We start from the raw sequence: 23,492 nt of genomic DNA on the forward strand, positions 1-23,492 counted from the left end.
CCATCTGAGATAGTAATCCTAATCCAAATGTTGTAACAATTGTACCAATAACCAATCGACGGATTGTAATAGCCATCTGTCGATACAAGCTATCCATGGAAGGTCGTATCGGTGTCTGTGGATAGACGTTTGTATGAAAATAACAGTTGACGAAAGCTCGATTTCAACAGTTAATTATTTTAACTTACACCAGTTTTTTAAATAATTAAAAAAAACTGTTTGTTATGTTTTAAACATACACAATACACATGTATATTTTAATCTTATTTGTACGGTTTTATATACTTTATTTGGTTTACATTGATTATTATCAAATATGAGTGAAAACTCGGTCAAATGGAACGACAAAGAGCATTTTATCCGTCGCCAAAAAAGGATTGTCTTCGTAGTGTTTGGTTATTGGGATACAGATAAGAGATCGATCGACAGTCACGGTCTGATTGAAAACAATCTGAGATTGTGGATTGATTATTGGGTTCGGGCGTAAGTAGATCAGGCTCATCCACGTAAGTCCATTACATACCAGTTGCTCTGCAAGCTCCTGAGAAATTGTATAGAGATCTTATTAAATTTAAGGTACACGATGATGATAATGCCAAGGCCAGTAAATTATCGGATTCATTGCATTTAAAACATGTATCACATACTGTTACGAAAGCCTTACTGAGCGCCCGGAGAGATATCAAAATATCTGACATTATTGGTTTGGTCTTCTTATCTGTAAATAGGTAAAAATCTTAGCTTTGTCTCTGTCTATTTTTAAGTGGTTATATATATAATTAAATATAAACAAAGAATGATTAAAATTCTATTGAAATTTTGCCACTGCTGGTTGGGAAGTTAATATTTGCAATATTCCAGTTTATTAAATTTATAAAAGATGTCGCCTGACTTTCATATCGTCTTTCAGCAGCTTTCTGGAATAAATATCTACTATTAGTTAGATATAACTATTTTAGATACATAAATCGGGAGTAATCTCTAACCTGATTTTATGTCAGCAATAATAGCCGCGAGTTCATTTTTGATTGTTTCCAAATACTTATGTAATTCCAATTTTATAAAGGACACATTAAGCTCAATCGCTGTTAACATAAGCTGAATGAATATGTTAAGGAAAAAATGCACTGTCACTAAAACAAAATATAAATTAACATGTTTCTGTTATAGTTTTTAGTCATGACGACTATATTTGTTTGCAGGGAACCTTGAGGGAAATGCCCGATAATTTTGAAGCTCGTGTGGTATTCGGGGGATTATTTTTCCGACCCAAATGTCGGCCAATAGAATTGCACCATGAGACGAAATGTACAGTTAACAAATAAGAATTTCATAATGAATAAAACAACTACTTAATACTTTTCTTGAAGCAACGACCAGAGAAAATTTTCACAAAAAATTATCAGTATAATACCATGTAGGTTGTACCACGTGACGTCGAATGGTGCAATTCTATTGGCCGATATTTGGGTCGGAAAAATAATCTGTAATATCTTTCATAACTATGTTTTACTTTACGAACAAAGTTTAGGCAAGGTTTTATTATTATTATTTTCTAGTTTATGGCTGGTTCAATCGTGATGTTACTGTAAAAGCTCGAACTGCAGTAAATCCTAAGATATTCCAGTAAAACCTAACCAATTCCTAATGGTAAATGTCCCACTCTTATCACCATTCCGTGGGTAAATCTTAGGATTTACATTAATGGCACGGTAAATGTTGAAAAACAAAAAATGCACCTGCAGATCATAAGGATTACTTTGTAATTCTAAATTCTACAATAGCCATCCGTGTTGTAACAAGTGATATGTTTTTTTAGGTACCTTATGTAGGTGAGGTATTCAAAGATATACGTTATGTGTTTTTTCAAAATAATTTAAGTAAGTTGGTATTAGTTTGTACTTATTACTATCATATGATACCTTTATAATACTATGTACCTGTTTTGTCTAATAGTTCATTAAAGTATTTACTTTAATGAACTATTAAACAATTAAGAATTACTAGTTGTTTTATTCCTAAAACCAACATCTACCAGCTGACAGTGTTAAAACCTAGCATATACTGTTTTCGAATGGTAAAAGCTCGAAAAAATCGTCGTATTTTCAGAAATACTTACATTTACCAACTCATGTCGGTAAATCCTAAGACTTACACTTAAATCTTAAGATTAACCGTAATTCGTTCTTTTACAGAAACAGTGACACTCTTAACCATAGCGTATTGCCTGAAATTCTCTCTTAATACAAAAAACATAACAAATAACCTTCTATTTTTGTGGAGATAAACATAAGCAAGCACAAAGCAATCCGTAAAGTAGTAAACAAAGTGATCAATGTATATCGTTTCCGCTCTTTAACAATATTATATTCTTTATTTATCTGAAAACGTTAAACATATGTTATCATTTATCATCTTAAGAAATGTATTCTTATTATTAATGTATATATAAAGTTCATAGTGAAGTGGTGGTAGCATAATTTAAACATAATTCTTACTAGTGTGAAATTTTGGTGCACATACAATACAAAAAGCTTATAGGTAGCGTTGTGATTTATGATTGAGAGGGAAAGATTTTCATGAGAACTTAATAGCGAGCCGTGATAGTTTCCTCTTTTACTTTTTAACCTCATCCGCCGAAATCATCAGGTCATGAGATATATTGAATGTACTGGATATAATTGTTTTTAATTATTCAGTTGTGAATTGCCAATTTACTTTTACTTGCGCCAATACAATATTTACACCCATCCAAAATTCAAAAATACAGTTATGGCAGCTCAGTGTGTATGTACCATGTTTGTAATAAAACTGTAATATTTACCGGAACGCGTTCTAAAAATACGCCCATACGAGTTTTACTGCTTAATACTGCAATGTTCAAAAACATCAATAACGGTACCCAATTTATCACTTTTATTATAAATAAAGCAAGATGAAATTTTTCGATAATTTCCCAATAAAGATCGTGAAAGTAAAATGTGACCTGCACAACATCTGAAAAGTTATTCGTAAGTTAATAGTTATTTTTCTGCATTTAATTATAAAATTAATCATAGGCAACTTTTGTGAATTCATTTTACTGAAATAAATATTACTTACCAATAATTCCCAAAAATATATACTCATAATACGAGGACTTCAAAAGTTCTATACGACACCCATTTTCAACTGGCTTAAAACTGATAGGAGCCAAACCAAATACTCGGGATACCCTTAATATAAACAGGAATGAACCGTTTACTACGCATGGCCCGTCCGTAGCCATTATTATATTGTGTTGTCTACAAAGTGCTACGACTAAGTGTAGCAATAGTTATTCTGCTACGTCGTAGCTACCCGTACATTATTACTATATAATTATTGTATTCATATCGCTACGGTAGATCTGAGATGCAAATACGTACAACTATGTTGCCTCAGTAGCTTAGGTGGTGACGCTTTATTAATAGAAACATTAACATTCCTTTTAAGGGAATAAACGTTTTCAAAAGTGGTTAATTATTCGCGAAACTTTTATAATCTCTATATTAATCTCTATCTAAATTTATACATTAAAAATACCTTTGCCCTTAATATCACTTGATTTCAATTCCTATTTTAGGAGATATCTCATTTAAAATCTTGTTTTAAAATAACTCCGCAACATAAGAAATGATCGAGCACCTACATACTGCGCGCGTGACAGGCGCGATGATTCCACGGGGCGCAGCTAGTACCTTACAAACGAAATTACTACTACATTAGCCTCACAATCATACAATCTTTTCCTTATCAGTATGAATAAACATTGTCATAGTTGTTCTTTTGTTTAGTAAAATGTAACTATGGAGAAATTCTATATTTTGAATATATATAACATGTCAAATTTATTCTTAAACTTAATCGAAACACAAATCGATAAGGTTTACAAAGTAGCAAACGAAGGAATATATTGGGCCTTTAATTTCTTGCGCCATCCTAATGCGTCACTAAGGGAGCGTTCAAGTATTACGTAACGCAATTTTTGGAGATTATTGACCCCCCCCCCCCCCCATGAACTCGCCGGAACGTTTTTCAGTACCCAAGACCACCTATGACTATTTATTTACTATTATGTGGTGTAAGTAGAAAATAATATTAACAATAACGCGTAATTCAATCCCCGCCCCGCATCGTAACGTTTTACAAATGGACCCCCCCCCCCCCCAAATTCGTTACGTAATACTTGAACGCTCCCTAAAGAGAAAAAACAATGTTTGTCCTGTTCAACGAATAACGTAACGTAACGTTTACGTACCTTTTGTTGGCCCTTGTCAAAAAGCACCTGTGACACCTGGAAACTATATAATATATCTATAAGGGTAATTTATGTGTTAATCGGACTAATGTGGATTAGGTAAATAAATCAAAGATATTATAATATAAATAAATGTGTAATTCCCAAGATTCCCTTTTCCCTCCCTCTAAGGCCGTTTCTCCACTGCTCCGGTCTGGCAAACGTTAATTACCGATCCGATTTAGAAACTCACAACAGTACTTACGTACATACGATAACCTGGACCAAACCAAATTATGTTGCTATTTATTTATAATTTTATACCATAGTACTAATACTATTTATTAAGTAGATTATAATATTTTAAGATAGACAATATAAAAAATATGACTTCTTTATGACAATTCATAAGTGTACCTACATGAATAAAGATATTTTGAGTTTGAACAAGAGTTAAAAATTAGTTAGCCAAAGTATTTTCACTTGTGACTTGTGTACTTTGTACGCACTTTTTTTTGTTGCAATAGCTATATAGCTAGCTAACAGCCCACTAGTAGTCACTGTTTCGATTCCCCTTGTCCACTAGCTAAAGTAGCTAAAGTGAAGTTACGGCAATCCTGAATCGTCTAAGATGGTACAATGCAAGGATACTTAATAAAACACGTTATTTTTTTAATAATTGTAATATCGTTGAACACGATTTCCGGTTTTACAGTTGTAGCAAGTTACCTAACGACAGAATTTATGAAATACGTCTTAGAAGTATACCAAAGTAAAGACATTTTCAAGATCATATAATAAATTTTATTGTATTTATGCAATTTAATTATATAAAAAAAGCTTATATTATTTTGGTTTTGAAAAAACATCACGATGAGACGAAAAGTCTAAATTAGGTCTAGATGTTCTCTTCTAATTACAATGTTTGTATGATAATAGACATATTAACGTTTTCATCACAGAGAAACTAGACACGGTACTAAATGTACTTGAGTTAAACAGTCTGATTTATTATTTAATAAAATTTACCTTTATTTACATTATCTTTACTTTGGTAACTTTTATATACAGAATACTCTGGCGCTTATTAAATACGTAATCAAAAATAATTTCAGTTAAAAGCAACTAAAGTACGATCAAAGATTTGAAAATTAAAGCTGCCAAATAAAGACTTAACGCAAAATGACTCGATGTCAAATCCACGTTCATGACAGTTTACAGTTGACGTTTGTGAAACCTAAATCTTATAATATCTGACGTTTATATTCATAAAAAAATAATCAGTTTAGTCACCACACTTAACTAAAAAACTCTTCCGTCTCTTTCCGTTAAATTGTCTATAGTTTGGTGAAAAGAGACAGAGGAGCACTTCAGTAAAACATGACGAAAAATTTAAAATGATTGGAGAAAATAAAAACAGTGAATATTGATTTATTTCTAATTAAGTAATTTCATGTCTATAAGTCGTATCGCTGTTACAATAAATAGTATTTTTAAGCGCCAGGGAATAAATAATTATACAATTACCAGTACTGTAGTAGCCAAATAAATTTTATTTAAAAAAAATTGAAAAATGTATTATACATAGTTTTCGTTTAGAATAATTTTGAATTTCCAGGTGGTATTAAAAAAATCTACACAAGACACACTTTTATTCATAAAAACTAAATGGCACTCTTTTATCTGAAATACCCATTCGCCTCTTTCTGTAACATTGTGTATACGATTTGATGAAAAGAAACAGATGAGTATTTTATTTAACGATACTTATTTAGATTTTTTATGAAAAAGGGGAATAATATGTTATTATTTGAATAATAATTGAACAATCCAACAACTTAAAGTATCTTTACAATGTGCGTCAACGCAACTTAAACACTACGTGAAACTGAAAATAAAGATTTTTTTGGACGAAACATTACTGAGTTTTATTCCTTATAATATATCGAGCAATAAAGTTTGGTAAATATAGCGAGTGATTTAACTGTGGCTACCCGACAACAATTGACATACACGAGGGGAAATTTCGTTAAGTATAGTTTAAAATATTCCTTATACTAAAACATTGAGTACTAGTATTATAGTATTTAAATAATACTTCTGTAAAGCACTCAAAGCACTGTAAGCTAAACTTTATGTAAATAATATTTTTTTGTTTCATTTTAAATAAATTTTAAAATGTACCTAGTAATTTTCCTAGTCGCTATCTAAACTTTATTTATTTACTGACCTATTATTTCATTAACGACCATAACTTTAGTAAAACATGATTTTTAATGCCAATATTAATTTATTCATAAATCATTTATTCTATTTTCGTCACAATTTGTCAGACACTAATAAGTACATTTGAAATGGCTGATTTAATTGTTATAATTGGTTATGTTAATACACATAGGCCAAAATTGATAGCCAAATAAGAACATTCCAAAAGCTCTTATAGTTATAGAAATATTCATTTATAAATGTATTTTAGCGCCATCTATTGGATAATGAATTAATTTAAATTAATTTAGCGCGTCAACGTTTGTCGAGTAGACACAGTTATTGAAATCTACCTCCTTTATTGACTAGATTTATCCAAGAGAACAATACGGCTAAAGCTCTAAATTAATATTAGTCAATATTCTTTTTGAAATAATTGTAATTTTTATATATAATTAGTTTGTTTAAAATAAACAATGAATTTGTCTTGTTCATACTATTTAAAGTTTAATAAGGATTATATTTAAATGTCGATTAATTGCTATCTTATATTGGAAAATATGAACACAAATAACAATGATATTCTTTGTTTAAAAGAACATGATCGTTGCTTATTTTAATCATTATATGTCATAGCTGTACGTGTAGACAGCCTACTATTCTACAGAAAAATTATTTCACTTATAAACATAAGTTAAATTGTGTTTAAAGATATACGAGTTTTATTACCTCAAGTGATTTAATATTTCTATAAACGCTAAATGGAGTTGTGAAATTAAAATGGTTTAATTAGAAAATAATATATTAAGATTATTAGTAACGAAAATTAAATCTGATCTAAGTTTCAATAAAAATTCAGTAGATAAGTTTTAGTAAGAACTTTACCAGCAAAATGTATAGTGTATGGTTGGCTATGTCTATGGTTGGCAAGTTTGTCTATGGTCAATACAATTTCCAATGAATAGGTCGCACCTATAATTCTTAATATCTTAGGGCAAGATGCGACTCTGAATTAGCGCGTATTTACTCAATAAATAGTTTATAATTAATATCTATATGTTGCTATGGAGACATTAAATTTAAACTACAAATACTTTATAAAAAATGAATGACGAATGACGAATAAAACTACAATATCACAGAGCCGTCATCAATATCCGTTCCCAATCCCGCACCGTCATTCCTAGTGTACCCTCTATTCTGTGCGTAAATTACAATTTCTAACAGCTGCCAGTTTCTTCTATGTAAATAGAAACAAATAGCAAAATATGTTACCAAGCTGAAAACTCCAAGACGGCTGTATTAATTAGAATATTTTTTAAATTTATTCCTTGAACTGGAAGGTTTTTTATGACTTGATAAATTTAGTTTTATTTAGTACTTATAGACCAGGGTCGATAATTTTTGAAACCAAAAAAAATTACAGTAGGATGAAACCCATTAGAAAAGCAGGGCAATATGATCAAAATGAAAGGAAAAATAAATTACGGTCGATCTGAGGTCGGGAAGGGAAGGGGGGGGAGAGTTTTAAGGGTAAGAAACGGTTTATCTCGATTTCCGGCAAAACTACAAGTCCTATGGAAAAAATTTGAATGGCAAACCAATAGGTTTCATCCTACTATTATTTTTTTCACTTTTTATTTTTTTTAAAGGCTATCTGCACTGGTCTATTAGGGTTTTATTCCGGAAAAGCGAACAGTCTCTAGCATAGGAAAATGATGCCTATGTTGGCATGTAGCTAAACCCTAGCGGGGAAGCAGGGGTCCATATTTCAAAAGAAGGGATCCATCCATCCCTGCAATTATTGGACCCGATCCCCTAGCTATTTCTAAAAGTGAATGGCCCTGTCTGTGAAGGATACTTGCTGTTTCAAGTATCAAACTAACAGTAGGCGTGGAGAGGCGGACGCACAATCGCGATTCCCTCATAACCTTCCCGCACTAAGCAGTCCCCAAGTAAAAAAAAAAATTTGCTAAATAAAACATATTAAAACGAAAGGAAGAATATCTAGTTTTATATTTAAAAAATCAAATATAATATAAATGCGGTGTGTGCTTAACTTAATATTAAGTAATTATACCCGTATTTTTGAGTTAGTCTTGACTCGCGCATTTCAAACGTATTGGAATTTTACATACAGATACCGGCAAACTTCTTGAGCATGCAAGGTGTGAGAAAGTTTGCGCATCGCGGGACACAAACGTCAACTGATTTACCAATCACGCGATCGACACGTCACTCTCCCGCCGCAGCGCACCACCGCCAACCGCCCAATGATGCCTAAAAATCGCTTCTGCGCAGGCAAGGACATTTGTTCAAGATGTTTCCCGGTATTTGTACATACTTAGTTCCCACGTTTCGACTATGAATATAACGAGTTATCTATATATAATTTGTTATAGCCAATATAAGGGCCAAAATAGGGCCAATTTAATAAATATCCCATGATGACTCTCTGCATCTTCTACCGCATGGAGTGTTCAGAGGAGTTGTTCTGATTAATACCTGCAGCTGAGTTTCATCATCGGACGTCGAGGCAGAAGACAAAATTCCATCCGTATCACCTTGACGTCCGTCTTTTCACAACTGAGCGTTTTTAGGCAGTTTTTGCCGTGTACCACTACGTTGTGGAACCAGCTACCAAATACCAGTACCAATTCGACTTAGGGTACTTCAAGAAAAGCGTGTATCAATACTTAAAAGGCCGGCGACGCAAGTACTCTGTCATTGAGAGTGTCCATGGGCGACGGTGTCACTCAATATCAGTTGAGCTTCCTGCCCATTTGCCCAGTACTATAAATATTCTCTTTAGAAGGAAATTGTTTATTAGCTAAAGTGACCTTTTGTCAATCACAATAAATATGTAATCAATATTGAAATCTATTTCTTTTTCTTTTATGGCTCTGGCACGGTTTGTGCATTAGCCAGCGTCAAGTATAAGATTTTTTATAATAATAATAATAAGTTTTTATTTGCAATAATTCGTGGTTGCCTTTAGAAATTCGACCGTGTCCTCCATGTACGGTTTAAGCACTCGCCCGGTACCGCACAACCCTCCCAAAGGCCGAGAACAAATTTAAATTAAATTAAAATTTGCCCTCGAACCGGGAATCGAACCCGGTACCCCTCACCTAGCTGCCACTTAATAAGACCGCTAGGCTATGAGGCCCCTGAAATCTAAATTGTGAAGTTCTAAATTCAAAATTATTGAATTTTGATGAGGCGCCAAATGGGATCTATTAAATTGGCCCAACTATATATAGGTATCCCGAAGCTTTACAAGCGTATAGAATTCCACAAAAATCAGTACCAACTATAATTTAAAACAGTCTAAGCAACTCTTGACAAGATTCTCAGTCTAAAAACGTACTAAAAACCTAAATCAGTTAATATTTTGTCTCGTTTAGATCATAGTTCATAGTCAAGCAAAAACAGTTTCCAAGTTGGAATAAATATTACATCTAAATACACTATATTTTTAATTGAACAATCTTTTACTCTACTTATTGTATTTATTTGGCAGATAATGGTCGTAATTCTGATGTACAACTCGTGAGAACACAAGGAAATTTTACCGTATATAATGGAAATTATTAGAGGAAACTCTTTGGTAATTTGCATACATATTATATCGTCATAGTTCGTTATTTAAAGTTGGCGTTGCTATGGTCTTGTTATGTTTTTATATTGTCAATTATTAATAAACTGGACTGCTGCACGCGACTACCGCTGCACACTTATAACCCAACAAAGGTTATGGGCCCAGTCATAGTCTAGTAAATTAATAAAAAAAAAAAGGGGGAACTAGAGTGCTTAACCTAGTAACGATGGCGAGTGTGCGGATAGAATTACTAAGCCGTGATAATTACGACTCATGGCGAATCCAGGCCCATGCTCTATTGATTAAGAGCGATGTGTGGGGCTATGTGGATGGTAGCATTAAGAAGCCAGCTGAGCCAGCAGAGGCGTTGCTTTGGGAAGCGGCGGATGCAAAGGCGAGAGCGGAGATTATTCTCTCAATAAGTCCAGGTGAGCTACGACACATTAAGGGGACGAGCACGTCGCGAGAATGCTGGTTAAAATTAGAAAGCATCTTCGCGTCTTCGGGTCCCGCTAAGAAAGCGACACTGTTAAAGCAGCTCATATTACACAAGATGTGTGAGGAGGACGACATGCGTGAATATCTGTTAAGCTTCTTTGAAGCCAAAGAAAAGTTACTAGACATGGACATAAATATAAATAATGATCTTGCATCTATTATTTTACTCTATAGTCTGCCCCCAAGTTATGAGAACTTTAGATGTGCGATGGAGACTAGAGATTCATTGCCAGACCCGAATTCTTTGAAAGTTAAAATTCTTGAAGAAGATGCCTCTAGGCGACAGCAAAGGAAGGAGACAGAGAGGGGGTCGTCAGCAATGTTCGCTAGGAGAAAAACCACGAAGAGTTCTACATCTAAAAATCCGCAGAATTATAAACCGGATCAAGCGTTTAAATTTAAAAGTTACAGATGTCATAAATTTGGGCATAAAGCTTCGGAATGCCCGTGTAAAGGAACAAGGCAGGACTCAAAATGTGTTAGTGAGTTAGGTGCTAGTGAGAATTTTAACTCATGTGTTCTATCTGTTTCAGAGTGTAACGGAGTGATTGGTTCGGGATGTGGAGGAAACTGGCTCATAGATAGTGGGTGTACATCGCACCTTTGTAGATCGAAAGGAAAATTTGACACCTTGACAAATTGCAGTAGTAAGTTAAGTTTGGCCACCAATGTGAGTACATTTGCAAAAGGTAAAGGAACTGTGAGTTTGAATGGGGAGGTTCCGATAAAACTATCAGACACTTTATATGTTCCCGATTTGCGATGCAACTTAATTACAAGCAAAGGTTTTAATGTAACTTTTAAGAAAGATTCAGCTTATGTAACCGATTCTGAAGGGAATATTAAGTTCATAGCAGATCGAAAAAACAACCTTTATTATATGCGGGAGGGCCATGCTTCTGTTTCTGCGATTTCCGAAACTAAGAACGATTTACTATCCTGGCACGAACGTTTAGGTCACTTAAATGCGAAGGATTTAATAAAAGTATTAGGTCATGTGGGCATTAAAGTTGATATGTCAAATATAAATATTTTATACGACTGTAAGTATTGTGTGCAGGGTAAGATGACTTCTTTTCCATTTTCCAAGTCGAGTGGACCATGTGACGAAAAACTGTCCATCATCCATTCCGATGTAGTTGGGCCAATTCGAAATGAAACTGTCGGTGGTGCAAAATATTTTGTCACGTTTATTGACGATTGTACTAGATGGTGCGAAGTTTACTTACTGAAGAGTAAGAGTGGTGTTCTGGAATGTTTCAAAGAATACAAGAGCTATGTTGAGAACCTTACCGCTAAGAGAATAAAGTATTTACAAACTGATAACGGTGGAGAATACTGTAATAATAAGTTTGATCAATTCCTGAAACAAGAGGGGATAATAAGAAGACTGACTATACCTCAAACCCCACAGCAGAATGGCGTAGCAGAACGAATGAACAGGACATTAGTTGAAATGGCTAGGTGTATGTTACTTTCATCTAATCTCTCAGCAGGTTTTTGGGGAGATGCTGTATTGGTGGCATGTCATATTAGGAATCGTTGTCCCACGAGTAGTTTGGGTGGTACAATTCCGTACGAGAAGTGGTTTGGCTCTCCAGTGAAGATTGAGTATCTTCAGAAGTTTGGAGCTGAAGTTTATGTTCTAGACAAGAGTCCAACCAAGGACAAATTTGCTGCCAGAAGTGTCAATGGAATATTTATTGGATATCCAATGAACCAAAAGGGATATAAGGTATGGATACCAGTAGACCATAAAACCATTATAGCTAGGGATGTGAAATTCTGCAAGACGAGGCTCGATACTAATGATGACAGGAAATCGGCAATTACTCATGATCCTTTTCAGCTAGATCAATTTTCTGCTGATGTTGATACACCGAAGCCGAAATATGTAGAGGTGGACGTAATACCAAGTACATCTTATTCAGGAACTCGAGAAATGATCGTGGAGACGACTGATTCACCCCTTGGTTCACCTTCTCTATGTCATGAGGAAGATAGTGAAATAGCGCAAGCTGATACAGAGGTAACGTATAAGAGAGGTCCCGGAAGACCAAAACTTCAGAAAGGCCAAGTTGGCCGACCTAAGAAGGTCTATAAAATGATACCCAATGATAATAATGGCCGTGCAGAAGAAACTTTACCTGAGGATGTTGCGTTGACTGTGGAAACTTCCTTAGGGGATGCCCTAAGTAGCGCTGAACGTGCTCTATGGGAGGAAGCAATATTGTCTGAGGTCAAAAGTCTTGTAAAAAATGAAACATGGGAAATTGTTCAAAAGCCGAGAAATCGAAAAGCGGTAGGATGCCGATATGTATTGACAACGAAGCTTAACGTTGACAAAACCGAGAAGAAGAAAGCACGGTTGGTAGCCAAGGGCTACAGTCAACGATATGGCATCGATTACCGAAACACTTTTTCACCTGTCGTCCGACTAGACACGATAAGACTGCTTACAGCGCTCGCGGTTGAATTAGACATGGAGATACACCAGTTGGATATCAATACTGCATATCTGAATGGATATCTTGACGAGGAAATTTATATGGAGGTTCCAGAATTGTTGACAGAGTGCTTAGGTAGAATTATTAAAGAAGAAAGAGACGAAAGCTTAAAAGAGCAGGCTCGTAAGATGTTAAATGATCTGAAGACAGGTGGAGATGTATGTCGATTGAAGAAATCACTGTATGGCTTGAAACAAGCTGGACGTCAATGGAACAAAAGACTTGACAATAAATTGAAGTCAATGCATTTTAAACAGTCTTTGAAGGAACCGTGTCTCTACTATTTGGACGGTAACTCCATTGATACGTCTATATACTTAGCGGTTTATGTTGATGATTTACTGATAGTTTCACGCAATAAAGGTCTCATACAATCTTTCAAAGATGAACTTTCCAAAGAGTTTGATTTAAAAGACTATGGACTGGCGAAATATATTTTAGGCATTGACATTGTCAAAAATGAGTATGCCACGAAACTGTCACAACAAAAATATATTAATGATTTGATGATAAAATTCGGCATGGAGAATTGTAAAGAAACAGTGACCACGCCGATGGAGGTGAATTTTAGACCCGATGGTTCACAAATTCCGCTGGAGAAGGAATGTCCATATTGGTAGGGGAGCCCACGATGCTAAATGGGGATTTACTCGAGCGTCGTAGAGACCTATTGGGATTCAAAGCTTAGATAAAAAGAAGAAAAAAATGTTATATGATAAATTCCTTTTCATCGGTGGGGGAAGCGGCTATAGATTGTTAAATATGTAAAAAAAAACTGTTGCATGGACATCCTCGAGCGCGTCAGATATTGATAGCATCTATGCCCTACGTATTTTTAATAATGTACGTATGTTAATCTGATCGTTTGCATGATGCGGGTGGTTGTATTTAAGGGTTGAAAATTAAAAAAAAAAAAAAAATTATCGAGCGCGTCAGATTTTCTAAGGGAGTGTTAAGTGCACCAAAAAAAAGCTCTCATTCACTAATCTGACGATTTCGATGGGACGCAAACCCACAGCCATTTTCTTAATTTGCAAAAAAAAATCGCAATTTTGAAATACTCAAGCGCGTCAGATTAAGATATATGTGGTTCATCTTTATGTTCTAAACGTACTGTCTCATAATCTGACGATTATCTAGAGGGATTCGCCTGATCTGACAAAAAAAAAATAGAAAAACGGTTCACCTAAAGGGCCATCCCTGCAACTTCCCGCTAATTCCATTCCTGGGCGCTTAAAATTGATATTTTGAGCTCGCTGAGTTCAAAGAAATAACATTTCTATGCATTTGAGCTCTCCCAGCTCGAAAGTCTGATAGAAGTTTCATAGAACACTATTTTTGGAATTTTCAAACCGCAATAACTTTTGAATGGATCAAGCAATTTTCACGCGGTTGGCGGCATTCGACGCAGTTTTATCATCCTCATAAATAATTTTGCAATTTTAATTGATCGAACCACAAATTTCGGAGTAATCCCGAAAAATCACTTTTTCGGGTTTCTTTCGTGTACGATATCTCTCGAACGAATCAACCGCTTTTGACCAGCTTGGTGGCGATCGACGTGGTTTTTCAAGCTCAAAGGCGGATTAGTTTTTGAAGTTGTTCGATAAAGAAACAACTTTAAAAAAAAATATTTCCTAATTTTTTAAGATTTTTCAAAATTTCTCAAAGTCTATCGGTCCGAATCGGTTCAAATTCACAGGAAATGTTATTTTGAGGGAAATATTTAGAACGCCGTTTAGTAGATTCCGATCGGTTTAAGGAAATGTAGGCATCACGCAGCTGCACGCATTTAACTTTATCGACGAATTTTTGTTATTTCGGCTTGCGGAAATCGTCAGATTATATATTTTTCATTATTCTTGAATTATTTCCTTCAAAATAAAAAAAAAATTAGCTACGCTCGAGAATGTCGAGATGACGTTTTTTTTTTACAACTTTGTTGCCCTCCCCTTTTTTTCCGTCACTCTCAAATTGTCAGATTAGTGGAATATACACTTTTTAGGATGTAATTAACTCACCCTACCTTAATCTGACGCGCTCGGGAATTTCTGATGGTCAATTTTTTTTTACTAAACTGATCCTGTCTCCTTCACGTGCGGCTTTATATATGGGCCTCATATTTTGTGGAGGTACTTAACCGGGTACAAGGTATCCCCCTATATATTAATCTGCCGCGCTTGAGTAAATCCCGAAATCCCCTCTTGGGCTCCCCTACCATATAGAGAATTAATCGGAAGCTTGATTTATCTTTCAGCAGGAACTCGTCCGGATATCACACACGCCGTGACAAGATTAGCAGCGTTTTGTGATAATCCTGGACAGATACAGTGGAATGCGGTGAAAAGATTACTTCGTTATCTTAAGAGGACAGCCGATTATGGACTGATTTATCGAAAAACAGGTAAGAGCTTAATTGGTTATTCGGATGCTGACTGGGCAAATTGTCCTATAGATAGGAAGTCATACTCCGGGTATGCTTTTTTGTTAGGAGGGGCTGCGATTTCATGGAAATCCCAGAAACAGAAATGCGTAGCAACTTCAACGTGCGAAGCCGAATATATTAGTTTAAATTTGGCGATAAAAGAGGCAGTTTACCTGAATAGTCTTATGAAAGAGATAGGGTTGCGCGATTTCGGGAACATAGTGTTGTACTGCGATAATCAAGGTGCCTTATTTCTATCGGAGGATCCAGTCTTCCACGCCCGAACTAAACATTTCGATATTCAATATTATTTTATAAGAAGTGTTTTAAGGGAGAATACTGACATACAATTATCGTATGTGTCTACCGAGGAGATGGCGGCGGATGTGCTAACAAAAGCTTTACAAAGACAGAAACATTACCGCTGCATCTCAATGTTAGGTGTAGATTAAGATTGCATGTCTGTATATTTTTGTAATGACTATTTAGTACATATTTGTTGTTAAATGTGTATGCAAATCAAGGGGGTGTATTAGAGGAAACTCTTTGGTAATTTGCATACATATTATATCGTCATAGTTCGTTATTTAAAGTTGGCGTTGCTATGGTCTTGTTATGTTTTTATATTGTCAATTATTAATAAACTGGACAGCTGCACGCGACTACCGCTGCACACTTATAACCCAACAGAAATAACGTTGATTTGGATTTCGGTTTCAAGAAGACTGTTTTGTCTCTTTTCATCTCAACGTGAATGTATTTAGACAGAATGAGACGAAATAGTAGAGACGAAAGAGTAGAGTCGAGACTGAACACTGAAAAGTTCCATGTCTTACATCAGAATTAGCACCAATGTGACTAGATAGGATACATTTTAATGACTAGAATTCAACGGAGGGTGACTGATGCTATCCCTTTCACTTCGTGTTAAAGAAAAGGATGGCAACATTTCGAAGATTACAAACAGATTTTATAAAGAACTAATTGTGCTAGAAGGACACTTATAACGCGGCCTCAGGCGCCTAACCATAAATGGTTAGGCACAAGAGCCCTCGGTTGTAGATGAAAAATATCACATCGTAAAGTGGAATAGAATACTTACACGCTACATGAAATTAGAAATTTACAAACTCAAGATACATCGACGCCATCTTGTGGGACATTTAAAATTTTCCCAAATAAAATTGTCATTTTTTTAAAAATTTGATTTAAACCAAGATATCTGTGTGTCATAAATCAACGTCAAGAAATCGAGTGGTAAAGGTGTCCCCAGAAATGTCAAAACACTATAATACGAATTGTTAAAATCGATGTTATTAAAAAAAATTTAATGCACCCGGCGATGTTCTTTCTATTACATCAAACTATCCGACTGTGTTGAAAAACAAAGGACAATGTTTGCAAGGACAAAAGGTGTACTAACAATTTAATTTTTTGACGTGACAACGTCTAATAAATCGATGAACGCCGGTTGCACTCACGAAGAAGCATGACTCATTGTCCCGTTACGCTTATTGTACGCTTACGCCGCATATATCTCTCTTCCACTCGATTGGCCTATGCATCCGAGGATTCACACTTTCTTTGTATCCATACAAAAAAGTGATTTTTTCCATAAAAGTATGCAATCATTTCAGCATTTGTTATGACGTTGTCACGTTAAACTATCGTCAAACGCAATAAACAAATGAACATCTATTTATTTTCTGGGGTCAACAAGGCAACTTCTTCTTACATTGATTCATGAGCTAATAGCGACTTAGACCAACAAAACGCCATCCGAACGAAAATATCGTTGAAATATGTTAATTAATTTATAATATTAGGCGATATATTTAGTGGAATGCTTATACAATGGCAATTATAATAATTAAGGTGTAGTTTGCAACCACGCCCGCAAACCTTTCGCCTTTTCGGCGACACTGTCGGTGTTGTCTTGTAAAGTCGGCTCAGGCTGAAATAAAATATTGTTTCTGTTGAATGATTTTAAATTTATTTTATATGTGTATCTCTGTATCTGTAAACACTTCGTTACCAACTGTCTTTGTAAACGTACAAATGAGTTTCTTCGAGTCTTCGAGTTATTTTTTTGTCACTAGGTGTGCTAATCTCCCTAGTCTATGCTATTATAACGTGATAGAGTCTGGCTAGTAAAAGAAGATAAAGAAAAAGCGCGGGAAATTCAAAAAAAATTGCATGGTATCCCTAAAAGTTTGATATATTTTGTGGATTAAACTTACTTGATACTTGATTTTATTTTATTATTTTTTACATTGATAGTAACTGTATTTCTATGAAATTAAATACTATACGTATTTAGTCTTTTACTATCGATACTTAAAATGACTAGCTAAAACTATATTTATTATAAAACACAACTTTATTCGGAATAATCAAAATCCTACGAAAGAAACGAAATATTCTATCAAATAAAACAAAGTTTAGGATATTATATCTGTTAACTATTCGGAAAAATATATAATAGAAATAAAAATGAGCGTTAGTAGTTTAAGAGACAATAAATCATACATTCTGTGTTGCCATCCGAAAGTTTTCAAATAATTAAATTATCTTCTGTCATTAGCCAGACTCTAAAGTGTAATGCAAGTTTGTCCACTCTCGAAAAGTATATCGAAGAGAATATCGGTTCTTTTTTAAGACTTTTTTAAGCTAACCGGGGTTCATCTCATGGTAAGTGATACAGCCAATCAAGGACACTTACAATCGCGAGTGCTTTTGAACGGTGTGAGAACAGTTTCACTCAAATTTATTCAGTAGTTTTTGAGAGCGACGCATTTTTAGACATACATAAAGGTATAATGATGTATAACGCCGCTGTACTGATGACGAATGAATAGTCTAAGGCGAATCAAAGCTAAAATATGTTATTTCGGGGTAAATACTAAAGGGGTATTTGAAATCTCAATTAACGAATTTTTTATAATAAAATCGAACCATTAATTCACGTATATATGTAGTACTTTGACCATCAACTCAATCTCAAACTCAAAAAATGGCCTTTTGTGCTATTCCAGTCGACTCTCGATAATTTGAATATCACGATAATATGTTTTTTTTTCTGGTACCTTAAAAAATGCTTAACAATTTGAATTAAATCAATGTTAATTGGCCCTTTAGCAATTTGAAGTTTAAGGAATATTATCTTGCTCGCCAACATGTGATGAAGTCCGGCCTTCCCTAGTCTTTAAGTGTTCATCATGCATACCTGTCGTTTGTTTACATGATTTTAAAACTCTTATGCCAAAGATAAACTGATGTCGCTTACTCAAAGAAGAGGATTTCTTTTCGAAATAAAAATCTTTGAATAATTGTATTTAACTGGTAATACATAATAATGTACAGACCCACCAACTTATCTGTGAACTGAGTGGTAGCGCCACCGTCGCTTTAGTGTTGCAAATTAATAAAAGTTACCCATGATTGGGTATGTCAGATAACAAACTAGGTAAACATATAAACATAATTTTATTATTTTAAACAATACCTAACATTGTTTAATAATAAAAATGGTAATATAATTTTTCTCTGGCATTCAATTGATATAATGTAGGTACCCCACTTAAAAACTAAATGTTTAGCAAAGTATGCAAATGAACTTCTTCTTCTTGCCCTTTTCCCACTCTAGGACGTTATATTAAAAAAAAGTAATTCTGCATTTTGCATATGTACACACACAACACAAAACACCCGAATGTAGTAGACGCTGACAATCGAATGACATTTCAACATGGCGGCCGTAGATCCCATTTTCTCCATTTCACAGATAAGTTGGTGGAGCTATATTAACAATTAAATAAGATTTTAACAACTAAACTCAATAACAGATTTAAAAATTAATAAACCTCGTGTTCAAATTATTGAGAGTCGACTGTATTATATGTATGTTTTGTAAAGTAAATTCTGTATCTCTAATGTTTAAACACTTACAGCTGATATAGTCATCCTTGTATGGGAAGTAGTCGGCACGTTACAGGAACTTGTTTCTGGTGACACTGAAATTATTTTTTTAATACATAGCCTTTATTATTTTCTACTTAGTATTTTTTTTTTTGAAGTTATACTTCTTTAGGCGCGTTATGAAAAATTGATGAGAGTGAAATTTTACGATGCGCGCGCCCCGTGACACAAAATTAACAGAATGAAGTTGCCCACGGAAGATGCTACGGCATTGGACACTTTTTTCAAATGTAAACTGAACTTTATTGACTATAATGACTCCTTTACCAGTCTTTGATTATTTAATTATTGTAATTAATTATTTGCATGCAATCAAAAACTATTTTTAATAATGCCATAAAGAAGTATAACTTCTTACGCGCGTACATAAGTACACGCACATTTTTTTTTTCTTTGCTACTGAGGCGGAAACTAGCTGCTGTGGTCTCTGGCAGAATGACCAGCGCTGTGGGACTTTCTGCTCCTCAGCATAATGCTGAGCCAGGGCCAATACAACCACAGAAGCGAACCGAATGGCAATAGGGAATTTTTAATTTTTATTGTTTTTGATATGTCTTATTTTATTTTTTCTTTGAGTATTGTTATTTTGTGTGTTTATGTGTGTGTTTTCGTATGTAAGAAATGTTATGTCTATGTCTGTCTAATTAAAAAAAATTCAAAATTTTGTTACAATTTTGCGAAAAGTAATCTCAAACAACCAGTGAAGCCGTTAAATTTCTTTACATTAATCAGCCTTTTGTGTCTCACACACTTTTAGGTCTAGTTCCTTTTTTCTCGCGATGTTTTCTTTCATCGTACGAGCGAGTTTAAATATGCAGACAGAAAGCCAGCTGGTGTTTAAATCGCAAGAATTCTGGTATGAGTCTAGCCCATCCCTTTTCTAACACGCATTATTGTTTCGTTTTATATTTAAAGACATTCACGATTTATATTTTTAATAAAAAAATCCTTAAGTAAAGAATTTGCTCTTCTTTGCAACTTCAAAACAAATCCCCCAGGATCCCAGGTGTTTGACAATTTTAGGCCGTCTTCTCTATTGAAATTGGGGTGTTTTTTGATTTCAATGGCTTCGCGTACCAATCTTGGGAAGAATTTTTTTTCTTTCGCAAGTACTTATTTTATTTTAATATAAATAATTACCAGTATTAGGTCTTCTAGCGTCCAACGCACGCCATATGTCTCTAACATCAGCGTGCAACGCGCGTAGAGATCGCAAAACCGCCCCACCCGTTTCCACTTCGTGACCGGCTTCGCTTCCCGACGACCCTTCGCTCGTCGTTGCTTCCTGGAATGTATTTTTCCTAATATTTATATATCTGTATATACGGTAATATTCATTAAGAACATTCAAGAATAATGTAAAATATTCAGCACGTCAAAGATAACATAGATATGAGGTCAGATTCTCTATAATATAAACACACACGATAAAAAACGGCAAAGCAAATTGTCAATCCCAGAGTCAAAGAAACAATTAAGGGACGTAAATTTCAAATGTCAAAAATTTTCTTAGGGCGTGACTAAACAGGTGCGCGGCAGCAACATGCGGCATTCCTAGCACACAACGAATGCTCAATGCGAATTAGGGATGCTCAATGATCATGGATGTTGAAAGCAAAGACATTTTTTTTTTTTTTTTTTTTTTTTATAGAACGGGGGGCAAACGGGCAGGAGGCTCACCTGATGTTAAGTGATACCGCCGCCCATGGACACTCTCAATGCCAGAGGGCTCGCGAGTGCGTTGCCGGCCTTTTAAGAATAGGTACGCTCTTTTCTTGAAGGACCCTAAGTCGAATTGGTTCGGAAATACTTCAGTGGGCAGCTGGTTCCACAAAGTGGTTGTGCGCGGCAAAAACTGCCTTGAAAAACGCTCAGTTGTGGAACGGCGGACGTCGAGGTGATACGGGTGGAATTTCGTATTCTGTCTCGACGTCCGATGATGAAATTCAGCTGCAGGTATTAATCCGAACAACTCCTCTGAACACTCTCCATGGTAAATGCGGTAGAAGATGCAGAGTGACCCCACATCTCTACGCAACGCCAAAGGATCAAGCCGCTCGGAGAGGGATTGGTCGTCGACGATTCGAACCGCTCTGCGTTGTATACGGTCAAGTGGAAGGAGCTGGTACTGGGGAGCCCCCGCCCAGAGGTGAGAGCAGTACTCCATGTGGGGCCGAATTTGCGCTTTATATAGTTGCATGCGGTGGCCCGGAGTGAAGTACCGCCTCGCCTTGCTGAGCACACCAAGCTTTATGGAGGCTAATTTAGCCTTTCCCTCCAAGTGACCGCGAAACTGAACGTCGTTCGATATGTCAACGCCAAGTATTCCAATGCTGGCTGTGTTGATCATCACATCGATGTTGCTCTACGAAAAATATCGTAACATCGATGTTAACGGAGTGGAACATCAATATTACGAAAAACTTTAAGTCTTCTATGAACGCATCCACAATCTCTTCGTTCGTTCTTCGTAGTCTCCGCTCTCTTTCTCTCTCACACTTCCTCACTACTCTTTATCAACAAAGAAATAGATTAAAAGGTTCTTCTTATGATATTGATGTCAATATCGATGTTTTTTTAATATCGATCATCCCTAATGCGAATGGACCTGCACACAATAAAGCGCGCGGCACTTGGACAAACTGAGAGCGTCACGCCGCGCTCGAATGCCGCGCTATATTTGGTCACGCCCTTAGAGAAAGATTCGGTATCGAGACCTCTCAAATGCCAATGGAGGGTAGCGCGGGGTCGACTCTGAATAAAGGTAAATACGTTAAGTATTCGGAGTATAGAGGAATTGGATACCTAAATATTAATCTATCCAAATAGCGTCAGCAAAAATTTCACATTAAAAAGGTGCATTTTATTAAAATTTGTGTTAAGTATTTAAATTGAATTTTAAAAAATATTCTGAAAATATATTACGTCTAGTAAAAAAATGTAATGCAACAAGCCAAGCAAACATTGAAAGGCTGATTTCCTTAAAACAAAGCTTATTCTTAAGAAATGAAAATGAATATGAAAAAATGTGTGAATTTAAGCCATTTTGACTTTCGTAGAATACTTAACGTTTATTCTCTGAAGAATAATTATATAAAAATTATTTTACTCACACAATTTCACATTACATTAATAATTAAAATGGTTTAATGACTTATGAATAGCTGAAACAAAATTAAATTAAAAAAACATACACACATTGTCACATTTATTGCTATTTAATGTTTTAGTACAATTTAAAAACATTATTTATCTGTAAATTTCAAAAGCAACAAAAGTTTTAGGAGGCAATCACGAAGATGACAAAAACAAGACAATTTCAGATCGAATTTTGTACGTAATTTTTATAACATTTTGAAAGAAATTGCTCAGTAACAAATTAAAATTAGATTACAATTTATGCAATACATGTTATAAAAACCACAAACCACCAATCTTCATGGCCTGAGCGAATATCAATTCATAAGCCTCGTCTGATCAGTAAACATCACAGTCTAACAAAACCGCTGCTCTATCTAGACACAAAGAAAATAATTTGTCAAAAAGCTATAAATGCATACTTTAATTGAAACATTGTAAAAAACCAATTAAGTTTTTACGACAAAGCAGGTAAGAGTTAGCAGTTAATGCATTTTTATCTCGGACGTCCGTCTACTTCGTTCAGCAAGTCGCACGTACGCGCGCGTGTACGTGCACGTAAAGTTTCTTATTTACATAAATGAATTTGTAATACAGACAGTCCTCGACTTACGTCGTTTCGATTTACGTCGAACAATGTTTTGACACTATTCCTCAAGCATACGTCATTTGTTTCGATTTGAGTTTGAAGAATGCCATGAAAGTTTTTGAAGAATATGATCCTAATTTTGAGAGAAGTTTCAACGTTAATAACTCAAAATTCAAAATTTGTGCAGCCTATCAGTGTTACCAAGATCTGTATTATAGCAAGAAGAAAGAAACGAAGCAATCTAGAATTGATAGTTTCTTTAAGCCAAAAGTTTAATTTATTATTTCTCATCA

The 23,492-nt window shown here is 34.9% G+C and overlaps 1 protein-coding gene across 2 annotated transcripts in view; it reads right to left on the reverse strand.

Moving 5' to 3' along the window:
* Window positions 1–16,693: 16,693 nt before the first annotated feature.
* Window positions 16,694–23,492, reverse strand: part of LOC125060129 (centrosomal protein of 164 kDa) — a 39,595-nt gene continuing 32,796 nt past the window's right edge. For both annotated transcript variants that reach the window (XM_047664869.1, XM_047664868.1), the window contains 3 exons: window positions 20,613–20,757; window positions 19,443–19,507; window positions 16,694–17,448 (listed from right to left, as the gene is read on the reverse strand). In XM_047664869.1, the coding sequence (XP_047520825.1) occupies window positions 17,365–17,448; window positions 19,443–19,507; window positions 20,613–20,757 (294 nt within the window). In that variant the 3' untranslated portion in view covers window positions 16,694–17,364. The remainder of the gene's footprint in view (window positions 17,449–19,442; window positions 19,508–20,612; window positions 20,758–23,492) is intronic.

Source organism: Pieris napi, chromosome 21 (assembly GCF_905475465.1).
Source record: "Pieris napi chromosome 21, ilPieNapi1.2, whole genome shotgun sequence".
Classification (NCBI taxonomy): Eukaryota; Metazoa; Arthropoda; class Insecta; order Lepidoptera; family Pieridae; genus Pieris; species Pieris napi.